The sequence below is a fragment of the Oncorhynchus keta genome, chromosome 34 (genome assembly GCF_023373465.1).
Source record: "Oncorhynchus keta strain PuntledgeMale-10-30-2019 chromosome 34, Oket_V2, whole genome shotgun sequence".
Taxonomy (NCBI): domain Eukaryota; kingdom Metazoa; phylum Chordata; class Actinopteri; order Salmoniformes; family Salmonidae; genus Oncorhynchus; species Oncorhynchus keta.
The window spans coordinates 10371679-10393215 of NC_068454.1; the positions used below are offsets into that span (position 1 = coordinate 10371679).

Consider the following 21537-nt stretch of genomic DNA (forward strand, 5'->3'; position numbering starts at 1 on the left):
AATGAGTTAACTAATGCCATACTCTGAACAGGCAGTTAACCCATGACTAATGCCATACTCTGAACAGACAGTTAACCCACATGACTAATACCATACTCTGAACAGACAGTTAACCCACATGACTAATGCCATACTCTGAACAGGCAGTTAACCCACATGACTAATGCCATACTCTGAACAGACAGTTAACCCACATGACTAATGCCATACTCTGAACAGACAGTTAACCCACATGACTAATAACAGGCATTTAACCCTGAACAGAACAGGCAGTTAACCCACATGAACAGACTAACCCACATGACTGCCATACTCTGAACAGACAGTTAACCCACATGACTAATACCATACTCTGAACAGACAGTTAACCCACATGACTAATACCATACTCTGAACAGACAGTTAACCCACATGACTAATACCATACTCTGAACAGACAGTTAACCCACATGACTAATGCCATACTCTGAACAGGCAGTTAACCCACATGACTAATGCCATACTCTGAACAGACAGTTAACCCACATGACTAATACCATACTCTGAACAGACAGTTAACCCACATGACTAATGCCATACTCTGAACAGGCATTTAACCCACATGACTAATGCCATACTCTGAACAGGCAGTTAACCCACATGACTAATGCCATACTCTGAACAGACAGTTAACCCACATGACTAATGCCATACTCTGAACAGACAGTTAACCCACATGACTAATACCATACTCTGAACAGACAGTTAACCCACATGACTAATACCATACTCTGAACAGACAGTTAACCCACATGACTAATACCATACTCTGAACAGACAGTTAACCCACATGACTAATGCCATACTCTGAACAGGCAGTTAACCCACATGACTAATGCCATACTCTGAACAGACAGTTAACCCACATGACTAATACCATACTCTGAACAGACAGTTAACCCACATGACTAATGCCATACTCTGAACAGGCATTTAACCCACATGACTAATGCCATACTCTGAACAGGCAGTTAACCCACATGACTAATGCCATACTCTGAACAGACAGTTAACCCACATGACTAATGCCATACTCTGAACAGACAGTTAACCCACATGACTAATGCCATACTCTGAACAGACAGTTAACCCACATGACTAATACCATACTCTGAACAGACAGTTAACCCACATGACTAATACCATACTCTGAACAGACAGTTAACCCACATGACTAATACCATACTCTGAACAGACAGTTAACCCACATGACTAATGCCATACTCTGAACAGGCAGTTAACCCACATGACTAATGCCATACTCTGAACAGACAGTTAACCCACATGACTAATACCATACTCTGAACAGACAGTTAACCCACATGACTAATGCCATACTCTGAACAGACATTTAACCCACATGACTAATGCCATACCCACATGACTAATCTGAACAGGCAGTTAACCCACATGACTAATGCCATACTCTGAACAGACAGTTAACCCACATGACTAATGCCATACTCTGAACAGACAGTTAACCCACATGACTAATGCCATACTCTGAACAGACAGTTAACCCACATGACTAATACCATACTCTGAACAGACAGTTAACATACTAATGCCATACTCTGAACAGACAGTTAACCCACATGACTAATACCATACTCTGAACAGACAGTTAACCCACATGACTAATGCCATACTCTGAACAGACAGTTAACCCACATGACTAATACCATACTCTGAACAGACAGTTAACCCACATGACTAATGCCATACTCTGAACAGACAGTTAACCCACATGACTAATACCATACTCTGAACAGACAGTTAACCCACATGACTAATGCCATACTCTGAACAGACAGTTAACCCACATGACTAATACCATACTCTGAACAGACAGTTAACCCACATGACTAATACCATACTCTGAACAGGCAGTTAACCCACATGACTAATACCATACTCTGAACAGACAGTTAACCCACATGACTAATGCCATACTCTGAACAGACAGTTAACCCACATGACTAATACCATACTCTGAACAGACAGTTAACCCACATGACTAATACCATACTCTGAACAGACAGTTAACCCACATGACTAATGCCATACTCTGAACAGACAGTTAACCCACATGACTAATACCATACTCTGAACAGACAGTTAACCCACATGACTAATACCATACTCTGAACAGACAGTTAACCCACATGACTAATACCATACTCTGAACAGACAGTTAACCCACATGACTAATGCCATACTCTGAACAGACAGTTAACCCACATGACTAATACCATACTCTGAACAGGCAGTTAACCCACATGACTAATGCCATACTCTGAACAGGCAGTTAACCCACATGACTAATACCATACTCTGAACAGGCAGTTAACCCACATGACTAATACCATACTCTGAACAGACAGTTAACCCACATGACTAATGCCATACTCTGAACAGACAGTTAACCCACATGACTAATACCATACTCTGAACAGGCAGTTAACCCACATGACTAATACCATACTCTGAACAGACAGTTAACCCACATGACTAATACCATACTCTGAACAGACAGTTAACCCACATGACTAATGCCATACTCTGAACAGACAGTTAACCCACATGACTAATACCATACTCTGAACAGGCAGTTAACCCACATGACTAATACCATACTCTGAACAGACAGTTAACCCACATGACTAATACCATACTCTGAACAGACAGTTAACCCACATGACTAATACCATACTCTGAACAGACAGTTAACCCACATGACTAATACCATACTCTGAACAGACAGTTAACCCACATGACTAATACCATACTCTGAACAGGCAGTTAACCCACATGACTAATACCATACTCTGAACAGACAGTTAACCCACATGACTAATACCATACTCTGAACAGACAGTTAACCCACATGACTAATACCATACTCTGAACAGACAGTTAACCCACATGACTAATGCCATACTCTGAACAGACAGTTAACCCACATGACTAATGCCATACTCTGAACAGGCAGTTAACCCACATGACTAATGCCATACTCTGAACAGACAGTTAACCCACATGACTAATGCCATACTCTGAACAGACAGTTAACCCACATGACTAATACCATACTCTGAACAGGCAGTTAACCCACATGACTAATACCATACTCTGAACAGGGCAGTTAACCCACATGACTAATGCCATACTCTGAACAGACAGTTAACCCACATGACTAATACCATACTCTGAACAGGCAGTTAACCCACATGACTAATGCCATACTCTGAACAGACAGTTAACCCACATGACTAATACCATAACAGGCAGTCTGAACCAGGCAGTTAACCCACATGACTAATGCCATACTCTGAACAGACAGTTAACCCACATGACTAATGCCATACTCTGAACAGACAGTTAACCCACATGACTAATACCATACTCTGAACAGACAGTTAACCCACATGACTAATACCATACTCTGAACAGACAGTTAACCCACATGACTAATGCCATACTCTGAACAGACAGTTAACCCACATGACTAATACCATACTCTGAACAGACAGTTAACCCACATGACTAATACCATACTCTGAACAGACAGTTAACCCACATGACTAATGCCATACTCTGAACAGACAGTTAACCCACATGACTAATACCATACTCTGAACAGGCAGTTAACCCACATGACTAATACCATACTCTGAACAGACAGTTAACCCACATGACTAATACCATACTCTGAACAGACAGTTAACCCACATGACTAATACCATACTCTGAACAGACAGTTAACCCACATGACTAATGCCATACTCTGAACAGACAGTTAACCCACATGACTAATACCATACTCTGAACAGGCAGTTAACCCACATGACTAATACCATACTCTGAACAGACAGTTAACCCACATGACTAATACCATACTCTGAACAGACAGTTAACCCACATGACTAATACCATACTCTGAACAGACAGTTAACCCACATGACTAATACCATACTCTGAACAGGCAGTTAACCCACATGACTAATACCATACTCTGAACAGACAGTTAACCCACATGACTAATGCCATACTCTGAACAGGCAGTTAACCCACATGACTAATACCATACTCTGAACAGGCAGTTAACCCACATGACTAATGCCATACTCTGAACAGACAGTTAACCCACATGACTAATACCATACTCTGAACAGGCAGTTAACCCACATGACTAATGCCATACTCTGAACAGACAGTTAACCCACATGACTAATACCATACTCTGAACAGGCAGTTAACCCACATGACTAATGCCATACTCTGAACAGACAGTTAACCCACATGACTAATGCCATACTCTGAACAGACAGTTAACCCACATGACTAATACCATACTCTGAACAGACAGTTAACCCACATGACTAATACCATACTCTGAACAGACAGTTAACCCACATGACTAATGCCATACTCTGAACAGACAGTTAACCCACATGACTAATACCATACTCTGAACAGGCAGTTAACCCACATGACTAATACCATAACTCTGAACAGACAGTTAACCCACATGACTAATACCATACTCTGAACAGACAGTTAACCCACATGACTAATACCATACTCTGAACAGACAGTTAACCCACATGACTAATACCATACTCTGAACAGGCAGTTAACCCACATGACTAATACCATACTCTGAACAGACAGTTAACCCATGACTAATACCATACAACAGACAGTTAACCCACATGACTAATGCCATACTCTGAACAGGCAGTTAACCCACATGACTAATACCATACTCTGAACAGGCAGTTAACCCACATGACTAATGCCATACTCTGAACAGAGTTAACCCACATGACTAATAACCAGACAGTTAACCCACATGACTAATACCATACTCTGAACAGACAGTTAACCCACATGACTAATACCATACTCTGAACAGGCAGTTAACCCACATGACTAATGCCATACTCTGAACAGACAGTTAACCCACATGACTAATACCATACTCTGAACAGACAGTTAACCCACATGACTAATGCCATACTCTGAACAGACAGTTAACCCACATGACTAATGCCATACTCTGAACAGACAGTTAACCCACATGACTAATACCATACTCTGAACAGACAGTTAACCCACATGACTAATACCATACTCTGAACAGACAGTTAACCCACATGACTAATGCCATACTCTGAACAGACAGTTAACCCACATGACTAATACCATACTCTGAACAGACAGTTAACCCACATGACTAATACCATACTCTGAACAGACAGTTAACCCACATGACTAATGCCATACTCTGAACAGACAGTTAACCCACATGACTAATACCATACTCTGAACAGACAGTTAACCCACATGACTAATGCCATACTCTGAACAGACAGTTAACCCACATGACTAATACCATACTCTGAACAGGCAGTTAACCCACATGACTAATACCATACTCTGAACAGACAGTTAACCCACATGACTAATGCCATACTCTGAACAGACAGTTAACCCACATGACTAATACCATACTCTGAACAGACAGTTAACCCACATGACTAATAACCCAGACATGACTAATACCATACTCTGAACAGGCAGTTAACCCACATGACTAATACCATACTCTGAACAGACAGTTAACCCACATGACTAATACCATACTCTGAACAGACAGTTAACCCACATGACTAATACCATACTCTGAACAGGCAGTTAACCCACATGACTAATGCCATACTCTGAACAGAACCCACATGACTAATAATACTCTGAACAGACAGTTAACCCACATGACTAATGCCATACTCTGAACAGACAGTTAACCCACATGACTAATGCCATACTCTGAACAGACAGTTAACCCACATGACTAATGCCATACTCTGAACAGACAGTTAACCCACATGACTAATGCCATACTCTGAACAGGCAGTTAACCCACATGACTAATGCCATACTCTGAACAGACAGTTAACCCACATGACTAATGCCATACTCTGAACAGACAGTTAACCCACATGACTAATGCCTCTGAACAGACAGTTAACCCTGAACCATACTCTGAACAGACAGTTAACCCACATGACTAATGCCATACTCTGAACAGACAGTTAACCCACATGACTAATGCCATACTCTGAACAGGCAGTTAACCCACATGACTAATGCCATACTCTGAACAGGCAGTTAACCCACATGACTAATGCCATACTCTGAACAGGCAGTTAACCCACATGACTAATGCCATACTCTGAACAGACAGTTAACCCATGACTAATGCCATACTCTGAACAGACAGTTAACCCACATGACTAATGCCATACTCTGAACAGGCAGTTAACCCACATGACTAATGCCATACTCTGAACAGGCAGTTAACCCACATGACTAATACCATACTCTGAACAGACAGTTAACCCACATGACTAATGCCATACTCTGAACAGGCAGTTAACCCACATGACTAATGCCATACTCTGAACAGGCAGTTAACCCACATGACTAATACCATACTCTGAACAGGCAGTTAACCCACATGACTAATGCCATACTCTGAACAGGCAGTTAACCCACATGACTAATGCCATACTCTGAACAGACAGTTAACCCACATGACTAATGCCATACTCTGAACAGACAGTTAACCCACATGACTAATGCCATACTCTGAACAGACAGTTAACCCACATGACTAATGCCATACTCTGAACAGGCAGTTAACCCACATGACTAATGCCATACTCTGAACAGACAGTTAACCCACATGACTAATGCCATACTCTGAACAGACAGTTAACCCACATGACTAATGCCATACTCTGAACAGGCAGTTAACCCACATGACTAATGCCATACTCTGAACAGACAGTTAACCCAGAACAGACAGTTAACTCTGAACAGACAGTGACTAATGCCATACTCTGAACAGAACCCACATGACTAATGCCATACTCTGAACAGGCAGTTAACCCATGACTAATGCCATACACTGAACAGGCAGTTAACCCACATGACTAATGCCATACTCTGAACAGGCAGTTAACCCACATGACTAATGCCAGACAGTTAACCCACATGACTAATGCCATACTCTGAACAGGCAGTTAACCCACATGACTAATGCCATACTCTGAACAGGCAGTTAACCCACATGACTAATGCCATACTCTGAACAGGCAGTTAACCCACATGACTAATGCCATACTCTGAACAGGCAGTTAACCCACATGACTAATGCCATACTCTGAACAGGCAGTTAACCCACATGACTAATGCCATACTCTGAACAGACAGTTAACCCACATGACTAATGCCATACTCTGAACAGGCAGTTAACCCACATGACTAATGCCATACTCTGAACAGACAGTTAACCCACATGACTAATGCCATACTCTGAACAGACAGTTAACCCACATGACTAATGCCATACTCTGAACAGGCAGTTAACCCACATGACTAATGCCATACTCTGAACAGGCAGTTAACCCACATGACTAATGCCATACTCTGAACAGACAGTTAACCCACATGACTAATGCCATACTCTGAACAGGCAGTTAACCCACATGACTAATGCCATAACAGGCAGTTAACCCACATGACTACAGGCAGTTAACCCACATGACTAATGCCATACTCTGAACAGACAGTTAACCCACATGACTAATGCCATACTCTGAACAGGCAGTTAACCCACATGACTAATGCCATACTCTGAACAGGCAGTTAACCCTAATGCCATACTCTGAACAGGCAGTGACTAATGCCATACTCTGAACAGACAGTTAACCCACATGACTAATGCCATACTCTGAACAGGCAGTTAACCCCATACTGACAGGCAGTGACTAATTAACCCACATGACTAATGCCATACTCTGAACAGACAGTTAACCCACATGACTAATGCCATACTCTGAACAGGCAGTTAACCCACATGACTAATGCCATACCCACATGACTAATGAACAGGCAGTTAACCCACATGACTAATGCCATACTCTGAACAGGCAGTTAACCCACATGACTAATGCCATACTCTGAACAGGCAGTTAACCCACATGACTAATGCCATACTCTGAACAGACAGTTAACCCACATGACTAATGCCATACTCTGAACAGGCAGTTAACCCACATGACTAATGCCATACTCTGAACAGGCAGTTAACCCACATGACTAATGCCATACTCTGAACAGACAGTTAACCCACATGACTAATGCCATACTCTGAACAGGCAGTTAACCCACATGACTAATGCCATACTCTGAACAGGCAGTTAACCCACATGACTAATACCATACTCTGAACAGGCAGTTAACCCACATGACTAATGCCATACTCTGAACAGGCAGTTAACCCACATGACTAATGCCATACTCTGAACAGGCAGTTAACCCACATGACTAATGCCATACTCTGAACAGACAGTTAACCCACATGACTAATGCCATACTCTGAACAGACAGTTAACCCACATGACTAATGCCATACAGGCAGTTAACCCATGAACAGACAGTTAACCCACATGACTAATGCCATACTCTGAACAGACAGTTAACCCACATGACTAATGCCATACTCTGAACAGGCAGTTAACCCACATGACTAATGCCAGTTAACTCTGAACAGACAGTTAACCCACATGACTAATGCCATACTCTGAACAGACAGTTAACCCACATGACTAATGCCATACTCTGAACAGGCAGTTAACCCACATGACTAATGCCATACTCTGAACAGGCAGTTAACCCACATGACTAATGCCATACTCTGAACAGGCAGTTAACCCACATGACTAATGCCAACAGGCAGTTAACCCACTAATGCCATACTAACAGGCAGTTAACCCACATGACTAATACCATACTCTGAACAGGCAGTTAACCCACATGACTAATGCCATACTCTGAACAGACAGTTAACCCACATGACTAATGCCATACTCTGAACAGACAGTTAACCCACATGACTAATGCCATACTCTGAACAGGCAGTTAACCCACATGACTAATGCCATACTCTGAACAGGCAGTTGACCCACATGACTAATGCCATACTCTGAACAGACAGTTAACCCACATGACTAATGCCATACTCTGAACAGGCAGTTAACCCACATGACTAATGCCATACCTGAACAGGCAGTTAACCCACATGACTAATACCATACTCTGAACAGGCAGTTAACCCACATGACTAATGCCATACTCTGAACAGGCAGTTAACCCACATGACTAATGCCATACTCTGAACAGACAGTTAACCCACATGACTAATGCCATACTCTGAACAGACAGTTAACCCACATGACTAATACCATACTCTGAACAGGCAGTTAACCCACATGACTAATGCCATACTCTGAACAGACAGTTAACCCACATGACTAATGCCATACTCTGAACAGACAGTTAACCCACATGACTAATGCCATACTCTGAACAGACAGTTAACCCACATGACTAATGCCATACTCTGAACAGGCAGTTAACCCACATGACTAATGCCATACTCTGAACAGGCAGTTAACCCACATGACTAATGCCATACTCTGAACAGACAGTTAACCCACATGACTAATGCCATACACTGAACAGGCAGTTAACCCACATGACTAATGCCATACTCTGAACAGGCAGTTAACCCACATGACTAATGCCATACTCTGAACAGGCAGTTAACCCACATGACTAATGCCATACTCTGAACAGGCAGTTAACCCACATGACTAATGCCATACTCTGAACAGGCAGTTAACCCACATGACTAATGCCATACTCTGAACAGGCAGTTAACCCAGTTAACCATGACTAATGCCATACTCTGAACAGGCAGTTAACCCACATGACTAATGCCATACTCTGAACAGGCAGTTAACCCACAGTGACTAATGCCATACTCTGAACAGGCAGTTAACCCACATGACTAATGCCATACTCTGAACAGACAGTTAACCCACATGACTAATGCCATACTCTGAACAGACAGTTAACCCACATGACTAATGCCATACTCTGAACAGGCAGTTAACCCACATGACTAATGCCATACTCTGAACAGGCAGTTAACCCACATGACTAATGCCATAACAGGCAGTTAACCCACATGAAATGCAGACAGTTAACCCACATGACTAATGCCATACTCTGAACAGGCAGTTAACCCACATGACTAATGCCATACTCTGAACAGACAGTTAACCCACATGACTAATACCATACTCTGAACAGACAGTTAACCCACATGACTAATGCCATACTCTGAACAGGCAGTTAACCCACATGACTAATGCCATACTCTGAACAGGCAGTTAACCCACATGACTAATGCCATACTCTGAACAGGTAGTTAACCCACATGACTAATGCCATACTCTGAACAGGCAGTACTAACCCCCACATGACTAATGCCATACTCTGAACAGGTAGTTAACCCACATGACTAATACCATACTCTGAACAGACAGTTAACCCACATGACTAATACCATACTCTGAACAGGCAGTTAACCCACATGATACTAAGTTAACCATACTAATGCTGAACAGGCAGTTAACCCACATGACTAATGCCATACTCTGAACAGACAGTTAACCCACATGACTAATGCCATACTCTGAACAGGCAGTTAACCCACATGACTAATGCCATACTCTGAACAGGCAGTTAACCCACATGACTAATGCCATACTCTGAACAGGCAGTTAACCCACATGACTAATGCCATACTCTGAACAGACAGTTAACCCACATGACTAATGCCATACTCTGAACAGGCAGTTAACCCACATGACTAATGCCATACTCTGAACAGGCAGTTAACCCACATGACTAATGCCATACTCTGAACAGACAGTTAACCCACATGACTAATGCCATACTCTGAACAGGCAGTTAACCCACATGACTAATGCCATACTCTGAACAGGCAGTTAACCCACATGACTAATGCCATACTCTGAACAGGCAGTTAACCCACATGACTAATGCCATACTCTGAACAGGCAGTTAACCCACATGACTAATGCCATACTCTGAACAGACAGTTAACCCACATGACTAATGCCATACACTGAACAGGCAGTTAACCCACATGACTAATGCCATACTCTGAACAGACAGTTAACCCACATGACTAATGCCATACTCTGAACAGGCAGTTAACCCACATGACTAATGCCATACTCTGAACAGGCAGTTAACCCACATGACTAATGCCATACTCTGAACAGGCAGTTAACCCACATGACTAATGCCATACTCTGAACAGGCAGTTAACCCACATGACTAATGCCATACTCTGAACAGGCAGTTAACCCACATGACTAATGCCATACTCTGAACAGGCAGTTAACCCACATGACTAATGCCATACTCTGAACAGGCAGTTAACCCACATGACTAATGCCATACTTAACCCACATGACTAATGCAGAACAGCAGTTAACCCACATGACTAATGCCATACTCTGAACAGACAGTTAACCCACATGACTAATGCCATACTCTGAACAGACAGTTAACCCACATGACTAATGCCATACTCTGAACAGGCAGTTAACCCACATGACTAATGCCATACTCTGAACAGGCAGTTAACCCACATGACTAATGCCATACTCTGAACAGACAGTTAACCCACATGACTAATGCCATACTCTGAACAGGCAGTTAACCCACATGACTAATGCCATACTCTGAACAGGCAGTTAACCCACATGACTAATACCATACTCTGAACAGACAGTTAACCCACATGACTAATGCCATACTCTGAACAGGCAGTTAACCCACATGACTAATGCCATACTCTGAACAGGCAGTTAACCCACATGACTAATGCCATACTCTGAACAGGTAGTTAACCCACATGACTAATGCCATACTCTGAACAGGCAGTTAACCCACATGACTAATGCCATACTCTGAACAGGTAGTTAACCCACATGACTAATGCCATACTCTGAACAGGCAGTTAACCCACATGACTAATGCCATACTCTGAACAGGCAGTTAACCCACATGACTAATGCCATACTCTGAACAGGCAGTTAACCCACATGACTAATGCCATACTCTGAACAGACAGTTAACCCACATGACTAATGCCATACTCTGAACAGACAGTTAACCCACATGACTAATGCCATACTCTGAACAGGCAGTTAACCCACATGACTAATGCCATACTCTGAACAGGCAGTTAACCCACATGACTAATGAACAACAGGCAGTTAACCCACATGACTAATGCCATACTCTGAACAGACAGTTAACCCACATGACTAATGCCATACTCTGAACAGGCAGTTAACCCACATGACTAATGCCATACTCTGAACAGGCAGTTAACCCACATGACTAATACCATACTCTGAACAGGCAGTTAACCCACATGACTAATGCCATACTCTGAACAGGCAGTTAACCCACATGACTAATGCCATACTCTGAACAGGCAGTTAACCCATACTCTGAACAGACAGTGACTAATGCCATACTCTGAACAGACAGTTAACCCACATGACTAATACCATACTCTGAACAGGCAGTTAACCCATGACTAATGACTAATGCCATACTAATGCCATACTCTGAACAGGCAGTTAACCCACATGACTAATACCATACTCTGAACAGACAGTTAACCCACATGACTAATGCCATACTCTGAACAGACAGTTAACCCACATGACTAATGCCATACTCTGAACAGGCAGTTAACCCACATGACTAATGCCATACTCTGAACAGACAGTTAACCCACATGACTAATGCCATACTCTGAACAGGCAGTTAACCCACATGACTAATGCCATACTCTGAACAGGCAGTTAACCCACATGACTAATGCCATACTCTGAACAGGCAGTTAACCCACATGACTAATGCCATACTCTGAACAGGCAGTTAACCCACATGACTAATGCCATACTCTGAACAGGCAGTTAACCCACATGACTAATGCCATACTCTGAACAGGCAGTTAACCCACATGACTAATACCATACTCTGAACAGGCAGTTAACCCACATGACTAATGCCATACTCTGAACAGGCAGTTAACCCACATGACTAATGCCATACTCTGAACAGGCAGTTAACCCACATGACTAATGCCATACTCTGAACAGGCAGTTAACCCACATGACTAATACCATACTCTGAACAGACAGTTAACCCACATGACTAATACCATACTCTGAACAGACAGTTAACCCACATGACTAATGCCATACTCTGAACAGGCAGTTAACCCACATGACTAATGCCATACTCTGAACAGACAGTTAACCCACATGACTAATGCCATACTCTGAACAGGCAGTTAACCCACATGACTAATGCCATACTCTGAACAGACAGTTAACCCACATGACTAATGCCATACTCTGAACAGGCAGTTAACCCACATGACTAATACCATACTCTGAACAGACAGTTAACCCACATGACTAATGCCATACTCTGAACAGGCAGTTAACCTACATGACTAATGCCATACTCTGAACAGGCAGTTAACCCACATGACTAATGCCATACTCTGAACAGACAGTTAACCCACATGACTAATGCCATACTCTGAACAGGCAGTTAACCCACATGACTAATGCCATACTCTGAACAGACAGTTAACCCACATGACTAATGCCATACTCTGAACAGGCAGTTAACCCACATGACTAATGCCATACTCTGAACAGGCAGTTAACCCACATGACTAATACCATACTCTGAACAGACAGTTAACCCACATGACTAATACCATACTCTGAACAGACAGTTAACCCACATGACTAATGCCATACTCTGAACAGACAGTTAACCCACATGACTAATGCCATACTCTGAACAGACAGTTAACCCACATGACTAATGCCATACTCTGAACAGACAGTTAACCCACATGACTAATGCCATACTCTGAACAGACAGTTAACCCACATGACTAATACCATACAGACAGTTAACTGAACCATACTCTGAACAGACAGTTAACCCACATGCAGTTAACCCACATGACTAATGCCATACTCTGAACAGGCAGTTAACCCACATGACTAATACCATACTCTGAACAGGCAGTTAACCCACATGACTAATGCCATACTCTGAACAGGCAGTTAACCCACATGACTAATGCCATACTCTGAACAGGCAGTTAACCCACATGACTAATACCATACTCTGAACAGACAGTTAACCCACATGACTAATGCCATACTCTGAACAGACAGTTAACCCACATGACTAATGCCATACTCTGAACAGACAGTTAACCCACATGACTAATGCCATACTCTGAACAGACAGTTAACCCACATGACTAATGCCATACTCTGAACAGGCAGTTAACCCACATGACTAATACCATACTCTGAACAGACAGTTAACCCACATGACTAATGCCATACTCTGAACAGGCAGTTAACCCACATGACTAATGCCATACTCTGAACAGGCAGTTAACCCACATGACTAATGCCATACTCTGAACAGACAGTTAACCCACATGACTAATGCCATACTCTGAACAGGCAGTTAACCCACATGACTAATACCATACTCTGAACAGACAGTTAACCCACATGACTAATGCCATACTCTGAACAGGCAGTTAACCTACATGACTAATGCCATACTCTGAACAGGCAGTTAACCCACATGACTAATACCATACTCTGAACAGACAGTTAACCCACATGACTAATACCATACTCTGAACAGACAGTTAACCCACATGACTAATGCCATACTCTGAACAGACAGTTAACCCACATGACTAATGCCATACTCTGAACAGGCAGTTAACCCACATGACTAATACCATACTCTGAACAGACAGTTAACCCACATGACTAATGCCATACTCTGAACAGACAGTTAACCCACATGACTAATACCATACTCTGAACAGGCAGTTAACCCACATGACTAATGCCATACTCTGAACAGGCAGTTAACCCACATGACTAATACCATACTCTGAACAGGCAGTTAACCCACATGACTAATGCCATACTCTGAACAGGCAGTTAACCCACATGACTAATACCATACTCTGAACAGGCAGTTAACCCACATGACTAATGCCATACTCTGAACAGGCAGTTAACCCACATGACTAATGCCATACTCTGAACAGGCAGTTAACCCACATGACTAATACCATACTCTGAACAGACAGTTAACCCACATGACTAATGCCATACTCTGAACAGACAGTTAACCCACATGACTAATGCCATACTCTGAACAGACAGTTAACCCACATGACTAATGCCATACTCTGAACAGACAGTTAACCCACATGACTAATACCATACTCTGAACAGGCAGTTAACCCACATGACTAATGCCATACTCTGAACAGGCAGTTAACCCACATGACTAATACCATACTCTGAACAGGCAGTTAACCCACATGACTAATGCCATACTCTGAACAGGCAGTTAACCCACATGACTAATGCCATACTCTGAACAGGCAGTTAACCCACATGACTAATGCCATACTCTGAACAGAGAGTTAACCCACATGACTAATGCCATACTCTGAACAGACAGTTAACTCACATGACTAATGCCATACTCTGAACAGGCAGTTAACCCACATGACTAATGCCATACTCTGAACAGGCAGTTAACCCACATGACTAATGCCATACTCTGAACAGACAGTTAACCCACATGACTAATGCCATACTCTGAACAGACAGTTAACCCACATGACTAATGCCATACTCTGAACAGGCAGTTAACCCACATGACTAATGCCATACTCTGAACAGGCAGTTAACCCACATGACTAATGCCATACTCTGAACAGGCAGTTAACCCACATGACTAATGCCATACTCTGAACAGGCAGTTAACCCACATGACTAATACCATACTCTGAACAGACAGTTAACCCACATGACTAATGCCATACTCTGAACAGACAGTTAACCCACATGACTAATGCCATACTCTGAACAGGCAGTTAACCCACATGACTAATGCCATACTCTGAACAGGCAGTTAACCCACATGACTAATGCCATACTCTGAACAGACAGTTAACCCACATGACTAATGCCATACTCTGAACAGGCAGTTAACCCACATGACTAATGCCATACTCTGAACAGGCAGTTAACCCACATGACTAATGCCATACTCTGAACAGACAGTTAACTCACATGACTAATGCCATACTCTGAACAGGCAGTTAACCCACATGACTAATGCCATACTCTGAACAGGCAGTTAACCCACATGACTAATGCCATACTCTGAACAGGCAGTTAACCCACATGACTAATGCCATACTCTGAACAGGCAGTTAACCCACATGACTAATACCATACTCTGAACAGGCAGTTAACCCACATGACTAATGCCATACTCTGAACAGACAGTTAACCCACATGACTAATGCCATCCTCTGAACAGGCAGTTAACCCACATGACTAATGCCATACTCTGAACAGGCAGTTAACCCACATGACTAATGCCATACTCTGAACAGGCAGTTAACCCACATGACTAATGCCATACTCTGAACAGGCAGTTAACCCACATGACTAATGCCATACTCTGAACAGGCAGTTAACCCACATGACTAATGCCATACTCTGAACAGACAGTTAACCCACATGACTAATGCCATACACTGAACAGGCAGTTAACCCACATGACTAATGCCATACTCTGAACAGGCAGTTAACCCACATGACTAATGCCATACTCTGAACAGGCAGTTAACCCACATGACTAATGCCATACTCTGAACAGACAGTTAACCCACATGACTAATGCCATACTCTGAACAGACAGTTAACCCACATGACTAATGCCATACTCTGAACAGACAGTTAACCCACATGACTAATGCCATACTCTGAACAGGCAGTTAACCCACATGACTAATGCCATACTCTGAACAGACAGTTAACCCACATGACTAATGCCATACTCTGAACAGGCAGTTAACCCACATGACTAATGCCATACTCTGAACAGGCAGTTAACCTACATGACTAATGCCATACTCTGAACAGGCAGTTAACCTACATGACTAATGCCATACTCTGAACAGACAGTTAACCCACATGACTAATGCCATACTCTGAACAGACAGTTAACCCACATGACTAATGCCATACTCTGAACAGACAGTTAACCCACATGACTAATGCCATACTCTGAACAGGCAGTTAACCCACATGACTAATGCCATACTCTGAACAGACAGTTAACCCACATGACTAATGCCATACTCTGAACAGGCAGTTAACCCACATGACTAATGCCATACTCTGAACAGGCAGTTAACCTACATGACTAATGCCATACTCTGAACAGGCAGTTAACCCACATGACTAATGCCATACTCTGAACAGACAGTTAACCCACATGACTAATGCCATACACTGAACAGGCAGTTAACCCACATGACTAATGCCATACTCTGAACAGGCAGTTAACCCACATGACTAATGCCATACTCTGAACAGGCAGTTAACCCACATGAGTAATGCCATACTCTGAACAGGCAGTTAACCCACTGTTCCTAGGCGTCATTGAAAATAAGAATTTGTTTTTAACTGACTTGCCTAAATAAATAAATAAAAAATTAAAAAATACTTGGCCTTCTGCCGTAATCCCTTTAATATGGAATTATCAGTGTGCATGTACAGATATAGGTTCTGCACTGCATGAATTGCAATTGAGCTTTGTGATTTACAAATTCACTGAAAACTCGTACTAACACGCGGTTATATTAAGATTATATTATATTAATATTACACTTTTAATATAGACCACTTTTGTCCAGTTAATAGCCATAACCACTGATCAAGCAACATTATGGACTAAACGTTCAAATCCTGTTGCTGCAGAATTATTTTGCTGTGACAATACTGGTCAAATTAAGATCCTACATCTGTAAACATACTCAGCGTGTGTATGTTGTGTCTCACCTGTTTGTGGAGGTTGAGTTTGTCTATCTCAGAGAGGACCCAGCCTACACTCCCATCCCCTCCGCACACCAGGATCCGGAAGTTATCGAACTTCTGGAAGAGACGCAGCCTGGAACACACAGAGGAATGGTCATAGTGTCACAGTAAAGCATTCTATCTGTGTTCTGGCCCAATTAGGTTACCAACCAGGGACCCTCTGCACTCAACACTATTCACCCACCAAACAGCCTTCTAATCAACCGCACTACCAATACCATGGTCTGGTTTGAGCCACAGACACTGTCTACTTCTTGGTATCAGGAAGGGTTCATTCACAAGCACAATGAATGCTACTAGTGCACAGCTAACTAGCTAGCGATGTCACATGGTCTCCATTAGCAGGAGCAAACCAAGCTGGCTCACCCTAGATGTGGTCCTCCGTTGACTAGGTCAAACACCTGAGCAGGGTTGAGGAGCTGCTTGAAACGTCGGAGGAATTTAACCCCTTGGTTGTCTCCGCTCTTGGAATTGACAAAGACCAGAAGAGGACTGGCGCAGGACGGGGGACAGGTGGCCTTCCAGAAGCCTGAACACAAAAACACAAAATAACAGCTATTACATTAATGAATGAATGAATGAATGAATGAATGAATGAATGGATGGATGGATTAGTGAAGGAATTGATGAATGGATGGATGGATGGATGGATGGACCTGTGCTCAAATATTAACAGTACTAGCCCATTATAGTACAAATGATTATTTTTTAAATTGCAACCCTATTATAGTTCAAAATGATCTGATAACTGGAACTATTGTAGATAGAAATAGACAGGTCATCAGAATCGGTTAAACGTAGAACTGTTCATCTCTTGTATCACTTCATTTATCACCATCACTGTCGAACCGAAGAAAAGATGTGTTAACAATGCCAGTATCTAGACTCTGATCCCTGTCAAAGTAACTAATGGGAAGAGATGTGAGAAGATGGACAGGTGAAAAGAAGAGAGAGATTCTGCTGTCTGCTTGCTTCTGTACTGGGAGTGTCCTTTAAGTAATGTATCAAAATGCCCACACACTGCTACATCATTAAAGCATCAACGTGTGTGTTTAGGCATCGTCAAACTGAGTCAGGTTGGGCACATGTATGTGGCATGTGTAGTATTAGCACACATTCTAAGCGGGAACACACTGCAGAATACAAGCCTTTATAGGATGCATCATACAGCACATTCATACGCTTGTACATTATGTCAACATTACTCTGTGTGAGAAGTTTGTGTGGGTGTGGGTGTGTGTGAGAGAGAGAGAGAGAGAGAGAGAGAGAGAGAGAGAGAGAGAGAGAGAGAGAGAGAGAGAGAGAGAGAGAGAGAGAGAGAGAGAGAGAGAGAGAGAGAGAGAGAGAGAGAGAGAGAGAGAGAGAGAGAGAGAGAGAGAGAGAGAGAGAGAGAGAGAGAGAGAGAGAGAGAGAGAGAGAGAGTGTTAGTACATAGACATACACTATCTATTCTAGTATGTACTAAAGAGCACTATCTATTCTAGTATGTACTAAAGATCACTATCTATTCTAGTATGTACTAAAGATCACTATCTATTCTAGTATGTACTAAAGATCACTATATATTCTAGTATGTACTAAAGATCTAAGGGGATTACATCAGAGAGTATATAATTCCTACTGCTCTGAGGCAGGAAGACGATTCCTTGTGAACAGGAAGAGCCCCTGTCCCACAGACAACGACACATCATACAGGACACGGACAAACACACTTAGTGACAAACACACACTGTGTTTGTAAATACTACACTGTGCTATGTAAATACTACACAGTGCTATGTAAATACTACACAGTGCTATGTAAATACTACACTGTGCTATGTAAATACTACACTGTGCTATGTAAATACTACACTGTGCTCTGTAAATACTACACAGTGCTATGTAAATACTACACTGTGCTATGTAAATACTACACTGTGCTATGTAAATACTACACTGTGCTATGTAAATACTACACTGTGCTATGTAAATACTACACTGTGCTCTGTAAATACTACACTGTGCTCTGTAAATACTACACTGTGCTATGTAAATACTACACTGTCCTATGTAAATACTACACTGTGCTATGTAAATACTACACTGTGCTATGTAAATACTACACTGTGCTCTGTAAATACTACACTGTGCTCTATAAATACTACACTGTGCTATGTAAATACTACACTGTGCTATGTAAATACTACACTGTGCTATGTAAATACTACACAGTGCTATGTAAATACTACACTGTGCTATGTAAATACTACACTGTGCTATGTAAATACTACATAGTGCTATGTAAATACTACACTGTGCTATGTAAATACTACACAGTGCTATGTAAATACTACACTGTGCTATGTAAATACTACACTGTGCTATGTAAATACTACACTGTGCTCTGTAAATACGACAAAGTGCTATGCAATTTTGATTTTATTTTTTATTTCACCTTTATTTAACCAGGTAGGCAAGTTGAGAACAAGTTCTCATTTACAATCTTATATCTTGCGACCTGGCCAAGATAAAGCAAAGCAGTTCGACACATAGTTACACATGGAGTAAAACATACATACAGTCAATAATACAGTACAAAAATAAGTCTATATACAATGTGACAAGTGAGGTGAGATAAGGGGGTAAAGCCAAAAAAAAAGAGAAAAAAAAGAGTCCATGGTGGCGAAGTAAATACAATATAGCAAGTAAAACACTGGAATGGTAGATTTGCAGTGGAAGAAAGTAGAAATAAAAATAATGGGGGGCAAAGGAGCAAAATAAATAAATACAGTAGGGGAAGAGGGAGTTGTTTGGGCTAAATTATAGATGGGCTATGTACAGGTGAAGGAATCTGTGAGCTGCTCTGACAGCTGGTGCTTATAGCTAGTGAGGGAGATAAGTGGTTCCAGTTTCAGAGATTTTTGTAGTTCTTTCCAGTCATTGGCAGCAGAGAAAATACTACACTGTGCTATGTAAATACTACACTGTGCTATGTACATACCATGTAGAGATATTCGGCCACTCTTGAAATACCTAATCCAGCTATCCACTGACTGCACTGTCAATAACAAACTAAAAAGACACGGACGCAAACACTTAGGGACAAACACACACTCTGTGTTTGTAAATACTACACTGTGCTATGCAAATACTACACTGTGCTGTGTAAATACCATGTAGAGATATTCGGCCACTCTTGAAATACCTAATCCAGCTATCCCACTGACTGCACTGTCAATAACAAACTAAACCCAGTATAATTTAATCAGGAGAAATAAAGTTCATGTTTTCCATTTGTAATTCTTCACAAACCCTTTCATTCAATTACAGCAGGGAACATCATGTGTGGGCTTGTCAGACAGAGCCCACGTTCCCTGACATGGTGCAGTTAGTTGGGGACATGTTCCCTGTGACACGGTGTAGTTAGTTGGGGACATGTTCCCTGACATGGTGCAGTTAGTTGGGGACATGTTCCCTGTGACACGGTGTAGTTAGTTGGGGACATGTTCCCTGTGAC

General features: G+C 42.1%; 1 protein-coding gene across 1 annotated transcript in view; it reads right to left on the minus strand.

Moving 5' to 3' along the window:
- LOC118371360 (diacylglycerol kinase eta-like) overlaps positions 1-21537 on the minus strand; it is a 203899-nt gene that overhangs the window by 98811 nt on the left and 83551 nt on the right. The window contains 2 exon segments of the mRNA XM_052493069.1: positions 18003-18111; positions 18405-18567. Of these exon segments, the coding sequence (XP_052349029.1) occupies positions 18003-18111; positions 18405-18567 (272 nt within the window).